This window comes from Amphibalanus amphitrite, unplaced genomic scaffold (genome assembly GCF_019059575.1).
Source record: "Amphibalanus amphitrite isolate SeventyFive unplaced genomic scaffold, NRLGWU_Aamphi_draft 000001F_arrow, whole genome shotgun sequence".
In the NCBI taxonomy this organism is placed as follows: Eukaryota; Metazoa; Arthropoda; class Thecostraca; order Balanomorpha; family Balanidae; genus Amphibalanus; species Amphibalanus amphitrite.
In genome coordinates, this window is record NW_024881499.1 from 266,972 (window position 1) to 282,643 (window position 15,672).

Consider the following 15,672-nt stretch of genomic DNA (forward strand, 5'->3'; position numbering starts at 1 on the left):
CATTCCCGTACGTCGTATGGTCGTAACACTATAATGACCTTTGCTTATTGTCACAAGTGCGCCGCATTCGCGATTGTTGCCCGACGCCTGTTTGCAGGTGAGCCCACTACAGTTGTTATACATATCTAAAAACCGATAAACTTTTAGGCGAAAAAGGCACTATTCCAGGCCCATTTTTGATTTTTTGCGATATTAGGTAAAAACAGAAGCTTCTTATCCTAGGAAAAATAAAATGGGAAATCTTTCAAAGGTGGCACACTACCTTTAAGACAGACTGTACATCACTGAAAGGAAATTGACTTGCTGTCTTCAATGCGGGATAGTCACCTAAATTTACGATGTAAGGACAGCATTATTCAGCACAGTGATGTCCTGATTGTACCATCAGTTGGGTGCTGAACCGCGCCATTGTCGACAGGCGCAGCCGGCGACTGGAAGTGCCCCAACGACGAGTGCAGCAATGTCAACTTTGCCTGGCGCAACGAGTGTAACCGCTGCCAGACGCCCAAAGCGGACGGAGGCGGCGGCGGCGGATTCCGCGGAGGCCGGGGCGGATACCGCGGCGGGCGCGACGGCGGGCCCATGCGCAGCGACTACGGCGGCCGCGACCGCGACCGCCCCTACTAGTGTCGCCGGTGGTCCAGCCGGTCGTGCCGGGTCGGTGTCAGAATGTCTCGTGCTTGTCATCTCATCTTTCATTTACGAAGGACAGCCGTGTCTTGAAGCCAGACGGTGCTCGGCCACTGTTTTATAACGGGCGTGGCGCGTGCGCCCTGCTGTCACATGACTTCATGTTGAATACACAGAAGTGAGCTGTTCCCGGTGGTGGGCTGTCTGTGCAGAGGATGAGTATGTGTGCGAGGGGTCGCCAGCCTGCTCAGGTCCGAACGAACGATGGAGGTGGGGCGTGGATGGCTCACGAATGCCGCTTCAGTCGTGTAGGAGGAACATTCAGATTGTCCGAAAAGACGCGTGCGGGCTGCGGCTGTTAATTAACACGGGCTTTTCGGAAGTTCGAAAAGTAACAGACGCCAGGGCGCGTTTTGTCCAAATGCTAGGCCCTATAAATTGATGAGGCGACGTGGCGTGGCACTAAATCCGCGCATTTTATTCTGGAGCATTGCGATCTACTGTTAACGCCAGACCCCTTGAGACCCTAATTTTTCGCGATTATTTTTAAATGCGTGGAGGAATTTCAACCAAGCTCAGGACATGGCCGTTTCAAGACAGGCCGAAACTTTTACAATTTAGATATTTTATCGCCATTTCAATATTTCAGGCACTTGTCATTGACTCGTAATGTTAACTGTTTTTCCATCCTGGATAGAGGCTTTCTACGTCATATGACATTAGGCTCCGCCCACGACTGCGGCATTGACCCGTGCCCATCAGCGACCTCTGTACAAACGACACCCCTGCCATCTGTGAAGGACTATGAATTTCGCTGACGCTTCACGTGCTATGAGTCAATTGCAGCAGACGGTCAAGTAAATGTTAGGCTCTTGTTGACTCTTGTATATAGGACCAAGAGGACCATTACTCCTCAACCTACTACTCAGTCGTGCTTCGAACAAACGTTAACGATTCCTAACAAATTCGATTTTCGATGTAGGGTATCTGTTTGAAATACGAGCGAGCCGTATGATGTGAAGCTCAGGCAATTAACTTATTATTGCGTTGTTCGATGGTTGCATAGCGATGTACAAATTGGCAGCTACTTGGTGACATCCGACATCCCATTATCGCATTATCTGCAACGCCATAGGCTTTAAATACAGGTGAATATTTCCTAACCTTATGTCAGTTATATGCCATCTGCTCGTCATTTACAGCTTATAAAAAAAATATATCAGCGAACATATCAGCATTGTAGAAGCAATGCGCATTGAGCATTTATGACTCCTTAGTCATCATGTCGCTCTCTGGGCACTGTCAGCCAAGACGCTACGCACAACTCCGCCGGCTTTCGGCACCGCTCGACCGTCGCCCGTCCACGCTCCCCGCCACAGCGAGAGTGACCGCGCGCCGGCCCGAAACCGCCGCAGGCCAAGACCACAGAGGCGGGGCTTAGCTATGACGTCATAACGTATCACAGACTGACTGGTGATAGCCTCTACACACCGGATGAAAATCTTGCTCGAAATTTAACATTACGAGTCAATGACAAGTGCCTGAAATATTGAAATGGCGATAAAATATCTAAATTGTAAAAGTTTCGGCCTGTCTTGAAACGGCCATGTCCTGAGCTTGGTTGAAATTCCTTCACGCATTTAAAAGTAATCGCGAAAAATTAGGGTCTCAAGGGGTCTGGCGTTAACAGTAGTTTGTACTTGTTCTGCTACTCTCCACCAATGACCAAGGGCCTCTGCACCAGCGCCCAACAGCAGGGAACAAATCTGCTGACGCTGGCGGACCGGGCGGACCCAGCCTGGGGCAAAAGGCAAGGGAGGAGATACCTTGGGAAGGAGGGATGATCACGAACGTGGACGGGTGTCCATTTAGCTTTGCTTCATTATAGCTTTGCAGAGGACGTTACAAATTCTCCGCAAAGTTCAACGGGAATGTCAAACAGCAGTGTATTGGGCCTGGACCTGGAGGCTGAAGGCCATCACGATCAGAGCCTTCGCTCTAAGTCTCCTATCTTGCATTCTCCATCGCACCAAATCAGAATATGTCGCTGATTGATCATATTTGTAAGGTAAACAAACGCATTGGAATATCAGTGATTGAAATGCGGTACACCGGTGATTACGCGAGTTGCAAGCTATGCTTGGTAATCAAGACAGAGTACGAGATGTTTTATCGCTCTCCTGCCGACGCCATTACAAGTTTGATTTGACTGCTCTTACCATGATATCTACAAGATACGCCCTTACTATCGACAACCGACCTGCGACCATATTTTCGCGCCATAAATGCGCTGCACGAACCCAACTGCACCAAAACCTCACAACAAATTGGCGGGAGATGGATAAATCGGTGATTGCTGCTCGAATGTTTTCATGATGTCATCAGCTCCGACCAATCGTTTATCGAAAAGGAAACGAAAAAATGGTCTTTCAAGTTAACAACCTGACAGCTAGAGTAATGATGTTTACACCAGGGCACTAAAGGCTTACACTTTTATTGCACAGCAGTGTTTTTCTATTTACCCTCTATGCCACCATTATTGCACCTTTGTTGTTCGGGCAATTTCACTTAGCTTCTGACGTCATCAAAAAGCGGATATGTTTTCGTATTGTTGAAAGAAAAGAGCGCGAGTTGAATGAAAATGCGGCAGTGCGGAGGCATCAATTGTGTGGGCGAGTTGTCCATAAGCCATACTGATACGGCATTAATTTGTTAGGGAAGGGTGAATGATTGTCGCGATTTCGCTTATTTTCACTAAATGGTTATGAGCGAGGTAAGCTTTGACTTTCTTTTTCAATTTGTTTTGTTTCAGGGCACTTTTTCCTCTTGTAATGAGTCGCCCTTCTGCTGGGGGCGTCCACCAGCCGCTGGGACGACTTTCCTAATGGCTCTTAGGTGCATGGGGTGCCAGTAAGCCTATGGCAAGGCCTCGTCTAACATGTTAACTGGGGGGGCTAAACCCCCGCAGTCATCGACCTGCCCCCCCCCCCCCCAGTCAGGGCAAAAAGTCACTACTGGGGGGGGGCCGGCAATAGCCAAAAGGCAAACTAATTTTTATTTCGAGGCGTCAGTGCACATAAAAACAAATGCGTAAACGAAACGATGCAATGTGAGCACATTGAAATACCTAATTACCTAGGGCTGTTATGTGTTTATTTTGTTTACCTGAACCTTTTTTTTCGCTCAGCAATGCGTTACATTTCGTCTTTTCAGGCGCCCAACTCCGTGTCCCGGATATTCTTTTTTCATAAATTTAGTCCGAACCTTTTGAATGGAAGGATTCACAAGTACAGAGCCCCCGCTAAGCAGAGCTTTGCGTTGGCCCTGCCCTCTACCCTCCGATCGCGCAATTCGTGATCTATGGCAGAATTTAGAGCCCAAAGTTTAACGTATGCACATAGCCGCACACGGCCGGTCCCCTCACTGACTTCGAATGGCTACGGCCTGCCACCAACCGTAGGTAACCATGTACTCGCCAGGAGGGTCATAAAGATCGAGCGATGTCGCGCTTCAAACCCGGACTGTTATAATCGAGACGCGTGCCCTCACCACGCGGAGTCCAAGGCTCTACCGGCAACAATTTCTCCTTTAGGTATCAATCTGTTGTTTCTGTCTTCGCCCCTCGGGGCGTCAATCTCTTGTTTTTGCCTATCGTCGTCCTCGCTAGCGGCGTCCAACTTCTGGCTGGACGGTCACCGGTGTGCGGCTAGAGTAGCTCCTAATCGTAATGAAGCAGGCTCCCGTTCTGGGTGGTCGTACGCAGGCGCAGATGCCAGATTGGTGGTCTGTCTGTGGGGACGGGAACTCTGACAGCTGGATTATCTAAAGAAGTCGGCATGGAGTCCTGGGGGGCAAATGCCAGCCACTTAGGGTCCCAACGGGCCTCAAAGCACTACTACACGGGGTAATCTTCATTTTTGTTTAGTTTATAGCCTCTGACGACCTTAAGGTTGTGTTGAAGATCCACGGCGATTACGGAGAATCCACCTGAGAAGCCATCAGTCTCCAAGTTGATACACAGGCATCTGGTCTGAGGGGGCCCTAGTGGGAAAATACGGTCTCCACTCAGATTGACCATTAAAGCCTGGTATGGATCATATAAAACCAGTGTGGGCTACCATAGAGGCCGAAATATAGGTCCAGACGTTGGCATTAGCCCTCAGAGATCGGCATCGAGCGCTCAGAGGGGCCCATCTGAAACCGATGTGGTTCGCAAAAAAATACATATGCGTGTGGGCCCTCGACGTAAGGCTCGGCATGCAAATTCCTTAGACAAGGCACTGCCACTCAAACACACGCTCAACAACGAGAAGTGTGATAATTATTGTCTGATGGGGCAATGTGAGGAGGCTATGAACTAATAGGTATACAAGCATGGGTCGGATGGCCTACTATTTTTTTTTTAGTTTTCAAAAAAAAAAATTCATGGTATCAGGGCTGTGATGAAAAATAAGTGGTCTAAATCCGGTGAGAAAACAGGATTTGGGGGTACCCTAGGTTTGGCTCCTTCAGTCTCTGGCCCCCCCAGTGAAAATTCCTTAGACGAGGCCCTGGCCTATGGGGTGCACTTTTTGCGAAAGGGGATGCAAGCATTTCCACTCCACAAATATTTATGGGAAGTTACACCCATTGTCACTAGGGTTTTCCAGAAGGCCTGAACATTCAGAGACAAATGCCAGTAACGGTAGCGCAGGACTCAGGAGTCACCGATAGCTTCAGCGGTGTAAACAGTCAAGGTCATCATCATCATCATCATCATATATTTTTTGTGTCACATGGGAAGTAAGTAAGAAATAGAAAACAGAAATAGAAAAGATAGAAATAGAAATAGAAAGAAGAAATAGAAAAGGTAGGTGTATTGTAAGCATATTGACAGATATGGTAGCACTGTTCAATTATATGATGTCATTGGATTATGAATAAAGTCTCTAGAAGTCTAGAATGTGTCAAGTGGGACAGAGTGGGACTTGGCCGGTTCCAGCCGGAAAAATAGGGATTCACCAGCTACAGCCGGACATTGTGGGACTCGGCCGACTACCTACCGCGGGACACAGTGGGACTAGGCCGGCCCCAGCGGGACACAATGGGATTTGGCCGGACACAGCAGGACACAATGGGACTCAGCCGGTCCCAGCAGGACACAATGGGACTCCGCCAGTCCCAGCAGGACAAAGTGGGACTCAGCTTACTACAGCGAGGGACATAGTAGGACACAACCGACTACAGCGGGACATAGTGGGACTTAGCCGGTCCCAGCGTGACAAAGTCAGAATCGGCAGGTCCCAGTAGGACACAATGGGACTCAGCTAGTCCCAGCAGGACAAAGTGGGACTCAGCCGACTATAGCAGAACATAGTGGGACTCAGCCGGCTCCAGCGGGACATAGTGGGACTCTGTAGTCGGCTGAGTCTCACTTTGTTCCACTGGGACCAGCCCAGGACATCCTCTAACACAGTGGTCGGCAGGTCATTCGGGGTCGTGCCCCCTTTTTGGGCGCCAGGCAGGGCCATTACCCCCAACTACCAGACCCCATTGCTGACACAACCCAGTTTACTGAAATTCCATACCGTCCTGGAACTCTTTGGGTATTTGTGCATTTCCAATGCATCAAATTTAAAACATGACACTTCCTCCACAAAACATTTAATACCTATATCCCAGTAGCGGCGGAACACCTTCAATTAAAGGGACCCTCCCACCTTCAAAAAAGTTTATGAATTGGCATGAAAGTGATGTCGCTCGGTTCAGAAAGAGCGAAAACGAATATCTACCAAATTTCACCGAAAAATATTCACCGGTTTTCAAGATATTAGACTTTTACTTTTGTTTACTTTTTTGGGATCTCCGCTGTTTCTAGCGACTTTATTTTAGAAGTGCGGCGTTTGCGGCAGATGTTGCGCGCAAATAGCATATACCACCGCGTGCTACAAAACGTTTTAGTCAAACATTTAAAAATCGTTAGATATCTGCGCTGACGTCACACATTCAGAGGGGTATTCCTAAGCATTAGCCCCTCTGAATCAAAATGCTGCAATTTTGAAATTCTATATTTCCGATTTAAGGCATTTCTCGATGTTGTGAGTGCCGAAACCGGTAATTGTGAGCCAGGGACCCCATTTTGGCTATCTCAACTCAAATCTAATGTTAAGGTGGGAGGGTCCCTTTAAGGGGGAGGGGGGGGGGGGACACTGCCGACTTTTGGTCCCATTCTTTCCATGCAACGCCCATAGGGCTAATGTTAGAATGCAAAAATCAAAGGGTGCACGATGCCCCGGTGCCCTCCCCGTTCCGCCGCCTATGCTATATCCCATTTAATCCTCGTACATACGTATAGGGGCGGCGGGTGGTTTTTCGTTAAAAGCTCACGTAAAAGGCATTGGATCACGATATACCCTCGAGCCCATCATTTTTTTTTATTAGCCCGGAAAATATCATGACCTGAGACCAGTTTTACCAACAGAAAAAATAACCGCCTGCCGGAATTTTTGCCTCAAGACCGCTTCACATACGGAGCGTAAACGCGATGGGCTCGTAAGCGGATAGGGCTTTACCGTTTACGCTCCATATGTGAAACGATCTTTAGGCAAAAATTCCGGCAGGCGGCTATTTTTCTGTTGGTAAAACTGGCCTCTGGACTAGAGATGTCAATCGGATACCAACTTTTGGTATACTGATACCAAACCAATACCAACTTGGTATTTGGTATTTCAAGGCTAATACATTTGGTATTTTGTTGGTATTGTGAATCGTTGCTAATGTAAAAGAGGCTGTGAATTCGGTAAAAAGTTGGTATTTGCCTCAGTTTCTGAAGTTGCTTTGGTTTTGGTATTTTCCTATGGTTATTGTTGTTATTTGGTTTGGTATCGGTATCACGAATTTCGGTAACTGACATCACTACTCTGGACCCATAATGACTGTTGGCTTATGAGCTTTTTTTCTGGAGATCATCTTGAGCCATAAAATCTCACTTCAAGAAGTTATAGCGGGTCCCGATTTTCTCGACACTTATCATTGCCCTCTTGAATGAGACGGAATGACCAAGGACCTTAAAAATGGGCAGCAGCGGCTTCCTATTGTCACTGGTAGCACGCTCGTCTTTTTTTATGCACAGCTCCATATCAGAGTCCGAGAGGCCGCGGGGGTCCGATCGACTCCTCCCCCTTACGTTAGCGGCTGTTGGAACGCCAACGGACGGGCGACGGTTAAAAGTTGCAGCTGCTTTTGTACGACTGTACGGAGGGGTGAGATGGTGAGGCGAGCAGGTACGTGAAAATTGGTATCTAATCAATGTGTGCTGTGCCTTTGGCCTGGGCTAATCTTTGAACCCTGGGATGCAACAGTCACGATGGCTCCATCACTGGAGCTACAAACTCTAAAAAGATAGGCTTTCTCAGAATCCCTCATTACCCCCACCGAAAGGGCTCCATTAACCCCAAAGGGGGCATGCCCCACCATTTGCCGACCCCTGCTCTAACATGTTAACTGGGGAGTCGCGCCTCCCCCCTCCCCCAGTGATGCCTCTGCCCCCCCCCCCCCCCCAGTGGAGCTGAAATCGCGTCACTGGGGGGCCACGCAGTTGAGCAAATCACGTAGAAAAACGAGGAAATTTTACGGTTTATCCAAACAAACAATCCAGAGTTAGCTCCACGATCACCACGTTACTAATTTTAGTTTCCCTATATCGTTGGTTTTTATCTACAGTTTTTTTTTTACAGATCCGCTTCAGATGAACCGCGGAATGAGTTTAGATATTGCAGATTTTATAATCGAACACCGACTGAAGCCCGAACGGGGCACCACTTTGAGAAGGAAACAGCCTGAACAGTCGCCCTCGTCTCAATCAGTCAAACGTTCACGGTTCAACACGGAGAAGTACTATGTTTTTTTTTTCGGGAGACGGTTTTTTCTTGAAGAGGAAATTTTTCTATGGTCAATAAGAGTGCGGCTGAGCTATTTAGCACGATATAAAAGTTTTTTTTCCAGTGTTTGGGACTAGCAGCGATAAGCCCTCTCACTTATTGATGGGTCAGATAGACCAGATAGACCCCCCCCCCCAGGTTTTTGTGAATAACTCGCGTAAAAAGTGGCCCAGCGTGGCAAAACTTTTAGTATTCTCGAGATTACTTCAATAGTACGCATTTCCTGAAAATTTAATTACCCCACCCCATTTACCCCATTTAATTAACCCTGTTTCATGACCCTCATTCCCATCAAGGCCGTATATACTCCCATTGACCTGTGGCCTGTTTCTTGAGTCATTTTCAGGCAAGTAGCTTTTTAGGATAGCGAGATGTTTTCAGGCAGGTACCTACCTAACTGTTGGTTTCCAGTGTTTGGGAAATCGGTACCTAAACCCTCACACTTTCTGTGGTCGGATAGATTCCTTACGCACTGCTATGACGTTTTATATACATTTTTTTTTTAAATAAAGGCATTTGGTTTCATTTTCGAAAAGCTGGAAATTTTCGTCGATTTCGGAAGCTGCGGGGAATATTTACCCCAAATGTTATCCTGCCCGTGCGGGTCTGGATCCACCGGTAGGGGAAGTTGGGGCAATGCCGGAGTTGGGGCAAAGCCGAAATTCGAGATATTTCGAAAACCTTAAGACATGGATGCCACCTGTCAGTGATGCTCTGAAGCTTAAGTGACTACAATTATCGCATGTTTGTTACGAGTCGTCATTCGGAATACTTCGACTGTGAGGGCGCCAAGAGCGTTTTCAAGGTACGTTTCCCTTGTACTACATGCGCCTTTGAAGCTGCATTTTTTACTCATTATGCTACCGTTTGTCTGGCCAATTCGGTCAAGTAATCTTTAGCATGTCTTTGCATAAGTGTGCTGCCTATTTGAAATTTATACAGCACGTTGAAAAGTTATGGGCCTGCAAATGAAAGTATGGCTGGCTGGGGTAATGCCGAAAACGTGCGATTACGCACGTGTTAAAAGCACGCTACGTGGACTTTACTGCTGTAGCATAGCAACGCGTATTTTTAGTCACACAAATTACACTTTCAACCGGCACAACGGCCTGTTACCTATAAGGAATGATTTACATGGCATTTTCTTATTATATTACACAATTATAACTTCCAGTGTGCACCGCGTCCTCAAGCTCTTGAAACGTGTGTCAGCTTTGATGAATTCTGGATAAAGTTTGAGATAAAATGGCAAAACATCAATGTCGGCATTCCCCGTAGATCATTTCTCCCATTTTCGGCTTTCCCCGCAGTCCGGGGCAACGCCGAAAAAGTCACTTCTTTGATATTTTTAGTTTGTGCGCTTAACGGTATGCGAATTCATCAAATGCGCCTGGTATGTTTGAAAGGCAAAAGACTGGCCTCTCGAATGACGCCAACAAGAATAGCGTATGTTGTCTACCTTGCGTGCTACGGGCGTCAGAAAAAAAGTCTTCGGCGTTCCCCCAACTTCCCCTATAGGGTCAGGTGGCCTACCATTTCTTTTGTTTTTAATCAAAATAAAAAAAAAATCATGGCATCAGGGCTGTGATAAAAAATAAGTGGCCTAAATCCGATGAGAAAACCGGATTTGGGGGTACCCTAGGTTTGGCTTCTGAGCCTCTGGCCCCCCAGTGAAAATTCCTTAGAGGAGGCCCTGGATCAACCAGCCAAGTCCGACTATGTCCCGCTGTAGTCGGCTGAGTCCCGCTTTGTCTCGTTGGGACCGGCCGAGTCCCACTATGTCCCGCAGTTTTCGGCTGAGCCCCACTTTGTCCCGCTCGGACCGGCCGAATCTTTTTGTGTCCCGTTGGAATCGGCCGGGTCCCACTATGTCCCGTTGTAGTCGGCCGAGTCCCACTATGTCCCGCTGTAGTCGGCTGAGTCCCACTTTGTCCTGCTGGGACCGGCTGAGTCCCACTATGTCCCGTTGTAGTCGACTGAGTCCCACTTTGTCACGCTGAGACCGGCCGAGTCCCATTGTGTCCCGCTGTAGTCGGCTGAGTCCCACTTTGTCCTGCTGGGACCGGCTGAGTCCCACTATGTCCCGTTGTAGTCGACTGAGTCCCACTTTGTCACGTTGAGACCGGCCGAGTCCCATTGTGTTCCGCTGGGACTGGCCGAATCCCACTATGTCCCGGTGTAGTCGGCTGAGTCACACTATTTCCCGCTGTAGTCGGCTGAATCCCAATTTTTCCCGCTGGAACCGGCTGAATCCTATTGTCCCGCTTGACACGTTCTAGAGACTTTTCATATGCCAATGACGTCATTTAACTCAACAGTGCTACCATATCTGTCAATATGCTTACAATACACCTACCTTAACTGTTTACACCACCGAAGCTATCGGTGACGCCTGCGCTACCGTTAACCAAACGCCCGGGTTATAGGAAACTTTTTCGGATCCCCTAGACCCGCGTCTGACCATAGCAGTGGCGGATCCAGGGGGTGGGGGTCCCAGGGATCATGATCCCCCTTGGGACCCGGGTGCACCACAGGCCTGTCAGTGCATTAACCCTCGCCCGCATTGGTGGTTTGCCAGCTGCAAACATATAAAGAGGGGGGGGGTCCGTTGGACCCCCGTGCCGTTTTGCCCCTGATCGAGCTAGACCTTCGCGGAAGGAAAAAACGAGCGTGCTGCCCGGGACGAGAGGAAGCCGGTGATACCGCAAGTTTAAGGTCCTAGGTCATTGTTTGACCTTCCAGGTCAGGTCAATGACCCAGAAGTCGGAAAAATCAGGGCACGTCAGAACGTCGTAAAGTGTGGCTGCTATGGGTTTTTTTCGGGGTGCTGATGACGAATATCACGTTAGTTTTGATTACAGATAATGTCTTCTTGCATTTAGGCCGGGTGGGGTCAGGTCAGGTCGGGTCAACCAGTAGGGGTCCTGCCGGGTATTCAAAGTCGGTACCAAAATGGCAACTGTGACCCCTCGTTATGTCCCCGAGGTCATCTCAGGTCATGAACAGAATCTAACAGTTTTTCGCTAATAGATTCTGATAGAGACGTGCTAGAGCGCTGAAAACGCCTTAGATGTGTTCGGCTCGGCGTTGCGGATCGACCGATATGCAACATGACCTTTTCCGGTCAGGTCATGACCTTGACCTGAGGTCAAACTTTCAAGTTGACCTTTTAAGGTCAACTTATAGTTCATTCGACGTGTCTCGACGAGAGAAACACGATGCTGGCAAAAGTAATGTCATGGCTCTTTTGAGTCAAAAGTTATTGGCGAAAAACGCTTTTCGTAAAAACGGCTATTTTTGGAGTTTTTGCCCTCTGGAGGCTAAACCGTTAACCTGAGGTCAAATCTGAGAACAATGCTCAGAAAGGTGTAAAAGGGCTATCGAATGCGCTTTTCTGCGGCGCTGTAGCTCTATCGGTTTCCGAGATAGCCCTCGGCAGTTTCCAAAATGTTGAAATAGTCAACATTTTACCTTTGGTGACCTCGGGTGACCTGACCTTTGACCTGACTCAAAAAATGACCGAAGTGTTTTCGTCCTTATGTTGGACGTTCTTTCGATTGCCGCTTACCGCGTGTCGCTACGTGGCCCAGGAGCCGAGTTAGAAGGGGGGGGGTTCAGACACCCCCCCCCCCGGCCCGCGGCGAGGAATCTCGGAGCACCGGCCCGGCCTCCGAGGGGTTAATACGCTGTTGAAGAATGGCTTTGAGGAACCTGATGGACACCTCCGCTTCTGCTGCGTTGTTCAGACCAGAACATTTGTCATTTTTCACAAAGAAGTGCTTATTTTTCATATTTTCTTGAGTCAATGCTGTTGATGGCTGGCCACTGCGTGGGTGACCATTAATGATCTGTTGACCAAAATTGAACAGAGATACCTACTTTTTGACGCTACTTTAAGAAAGACAAACCTCAACATGTGTTTTCACTAGCTTTTCGTGAATAACGTTTGGTGTATTTTTCTAGAAATCACTGTTCTCTTCTGGGCGTCGCCCATTCTGACCGGGAATGGCAAAATATTTTACGATTAATTAGCAACATAAACCAATCACAGGAGAGATTGGTTAATGGCTACGTAAGTGGACATCCCAATAACACATCATTTAACACACCGCATTGCAGGCCGAAATTCCAACTCCATGGTTGGGCCCGGAACTTTTTGAACGCCCCTCGTACGTCCTATCAACATGGATACCTACCTACTACTAGTGAGTTGCTAGCTGCTAACCAGTAACCTACAGCCCATTAGCTTGCAGCTCTCGCTTTTTTATTGGATGTTTGTTATTAATTAATGACACTTTTCCTGTATGCATTACAGGATGAAGCACAGTAAGAAGTCAGAAGTTCTCAGTCCGATCTCTGCCAAGTCGTGCATCAATTCTGTGTCACGAGCACCGAGCGTTGCCAGGACTGTCGACTCTGTGGCGATCCCCGCGGCAGAGGGCGGTGCGCCGCAGAAGGTGGCTCAGGACCTGCCCGGCAGCAAATCGACCGTCCCACCGAGCCACGCAGACGACAGCGACAAGGAGAACGGCATGGCCGCCTCGCCGGAGCCGTCAGCCAGTGGCCAGACACCCGCCGTGGGGCCGCACAGCTGCGACACTGCGGTCAGTGCTGGACCCACCGAGGAGGCTGCGCACCGGCCGGCTCCGGCGAGGCTGCCGAGCCCGGCCAACGGCCAGCCGCCGGCGGGGCTGCCGAGCCCGGCCGGCGGCCAGCCGCCGGCCGCCACCGGGCCCTGCTCGCCGGCCGGGCCGGGCGCTGTCCGCCTCAGTCCCGTCAGCAAGTACGGCAGGGTGCGGCGCGCCCGCTCCGACGCCGCCTACGTCAGCACAGACCGCACGTACGCGGCTCTGACCGGTCAGCAGCTGGCGCCGGCGCGGCTGCCGGCGCCGGCGCCGGCCGGCGGAGGCGCGCGCCGCCGCGCTGCCGAACTGCGCCGCACGCTGAGCGCCGCCGCCGACGACGGAGGCGCCATCGCGACGGTCAGTGGCGCGCCCCTAACCCCCAACAAACACACAAACACACACACACGACGGTCAGTGGTGGGCGTGGGCTCGAGCTGCCGCTTGTTTTCTCCCCCACTCTGAACGCTCCGAGATATGGAGGCAGTCATTGCAATGGGTTGATTTAGTAGTTCCCGATGGACGGTTGTGTAATGTGTGTCGTTGTGGCTGGCCGTGCGTGTCGCCTGTGCACTGACGGGCCCGCCGGACCGCAGCCGGCCGCCGCCGCCGCCGAGCTCCGCCCGGTGCCCGACTCGGCCGTGCCCTGCGAGTACGTGGTGGGAGACGTGGTATGGGCGCGCGTCAGCGGCTACCCCCTCTGGCCAGCCATCGTCGTCTACGACACTGCGTCTGGCCAGTTCAGCAGGCTGGTCCGTAAGGCCGGTGAGTAGACCCCGCTGACCGCTCCCCAGCGAGATGACTGATGGGATACCCAGTAGTATATTGTACAGTAGATAGCTGTTCCCAACTGTCTCATATACAGTTTGTTGAAGATTTGGGCTGGTTGGCCAAAATAGTGAACCCTTTTGGCGAATGAGACGTATTAGAGAGTGCTGCAGCTAACCGTGTACGCAGTGGCCGATTATAAATTAAGAATTGTCTGTAGCATGTGGAGGTGCGAATGGAGGGGGAACCCTCCCCCTCCAGCCACTCACTGCCCTGTCCCGCCGTCCACGGCCCGTCAGTATCTCACTGCCCCGCCGTCCACGGTCCGTCAGTATCTCACTGCCCTGCCCTGCCCTGCCGTCCACTGGCCTCCAGGTTCGCGCGGACCGTCAGTATCGCGCCGATACCACGTGCGCTTTTTTGGAGACCTGTGCCGCGGCTGGATCGCGCCCATCAACCTGCGCCGGTTCGAGGGTCGCGCCCAGTTCGACCAGCTGGCCAGAGCCGAGCAGCTCGGCGGGAAGCGCAGCGGCCGCGAGGGCGGACAGTTCAGACTGTCCAACCGCAACCTGCCCAAGTGGCTGGAGGGAGTGGCCGAGGCCACCGGCAGCCTGGCGCTGGACAGGTGAGCGGCATCTGGACAGGTGAGCGGCCTCTGGCCTCCGGCAGCCTGGCGCTGGACAGGTGAGCGGCCTCGCAGCCTGGCGCTGGACAGGTGAGCGGCCTCTGGCCACTGGCAGCTTGGCGCCGGAGAGGTGAGCGGCCTCTGGCCACCGGCTGGACAGGTGAGCGGCCTCTGGCCACCGGCAGCCTGGCGCTGGACAGGTGAGCGGTTTTTGACCACCGGCAGCCTGGCGCTGGATAGGTGAGCGGCCTCTGGCAGCCTGGCGCTGGACAGGTGAGCGGCCTCTGGACAGGTGAGCGGCCTCTGGCCACCGGCTGGACAGGTGAGCGGCCTCTGGCAGCCTGGCGCTGGACAGGTGAGCGGCCTCTGGCCACCGGCTGGACAGGTGAGCGGCCTCTGGACAGGTGAGCGGCCTCTGGCCACCGGCAGCCTGGCGCTGGACAGGTGAGCGGCCTCTGGCAGCCTGGCGCTGGACAGGTGAGCGGCCTCTGGCCACCGGCAGCCTGGCGCTGGACAGGTGAGCGGCCTCTGGCCACCGGCAGCCTGGCGCTGGACAGGTGAGCGGCCTCTGGCAGCCTGGCGCTGGACAGGTGAGCGGCCTCTGGACAGGTGAGCGGCCTCTGGCCACCGGCTGGACAGGTGAGCGGCCTCTGGCAGCCTGGCGCTGGACAGGTGAGCGGCCTCTGGCCGGCGGCAGAAGGTAGCTTCCAGCCGAGATGGGGAGTGGGCTCAGGACGGGACACCCTCGTCAGCTGGAGGGGAGGACTCATGTGACTGAGCAGGTAAATTTGCCTGTCGTCTGAGGGAATTTCCTGTCGTTTGGGTGGGAGGAGACTTTCCTGTCCAAGGGATGTTGACTGGGGTGACAAAGTAGGTAATGTCAAGGTGATATTAAACCCTCGCCCGTTTTTGCGTATTCACAACCGCTGACATTTCGGGCAAAAGACTTGTCGACCGTGCCATACCAGTGCAGTCTTTCGGACCCTAATTGAGTCAGAGCTTCGGAAAAAACGAACCTGCTACCCTTGACGAAAGGAAACCGACAATGCTCTATTTCAGGTCCTAGGTTATTGGTTGACCTCCCGGGTCAGGTCACTGACCCAAAGGT

The 15,672-nt window shown here is 51.3% G+C and overlaps 2 protein-coding genes across 3 annotated transcripts in view; both read left to right on the plus strand.

Moving 5' to 3' along the window:
• The window catches only part of LOC122380996 (RNA-binding protein FUS-like), a 30,794-nt gene extending 29,977 nt beyond the window's left edge, over positions 1-817 (plus strand). For both annotated transcript variants that reach the window (XM_043364688.1, XM_043364773.1), the window contains one exon: positions 419-817. In XM_043364688.1, the coding sequence (XP_043220623.1) occupies positions 419-627 (209 nt within the window). In that variant the 3' untranslated portion in view covers positions 628-817. The remainder of the gene's footprint in view (positions 1-418) is intronic.
• Positions 818-3,274: 2,457 nt separating this feature from the next.
• Positions 3,275-15,672, plus strand: part of LOC122391051 (histone-lysine N-methyltransferase NSD2-like) — a 28,411-nt gene continuing 16,013 nt past the window's right edge. The window contains exons 1-6 of the mRNA XM_043384630.1: positions 3,275-3,403; positions 12,865-13,435; positions 13,768-13,936; positions 14,315-14,564; positions 14,750-14,764; positions 15,067-15,081. Of these exons, the coding sequence (XP_043240565.1) occupies positions 12,866-13,435; positions 13,768-13,936; positions 14,315-14,564; positions 14,750-14,764; positions 15,067-15,081 (1,019 nt within the window). The 5' untranslated portion in view covers positions 3,275-3,403; position 12,865. The remainder of the gene's footprint in view (positions 3,404-12,864; positions 13,436-13,767; positions 13,937-14,314; positions 14,565-14,749; positions 14,765-15,066; positions 15,082-15,672) is intronic.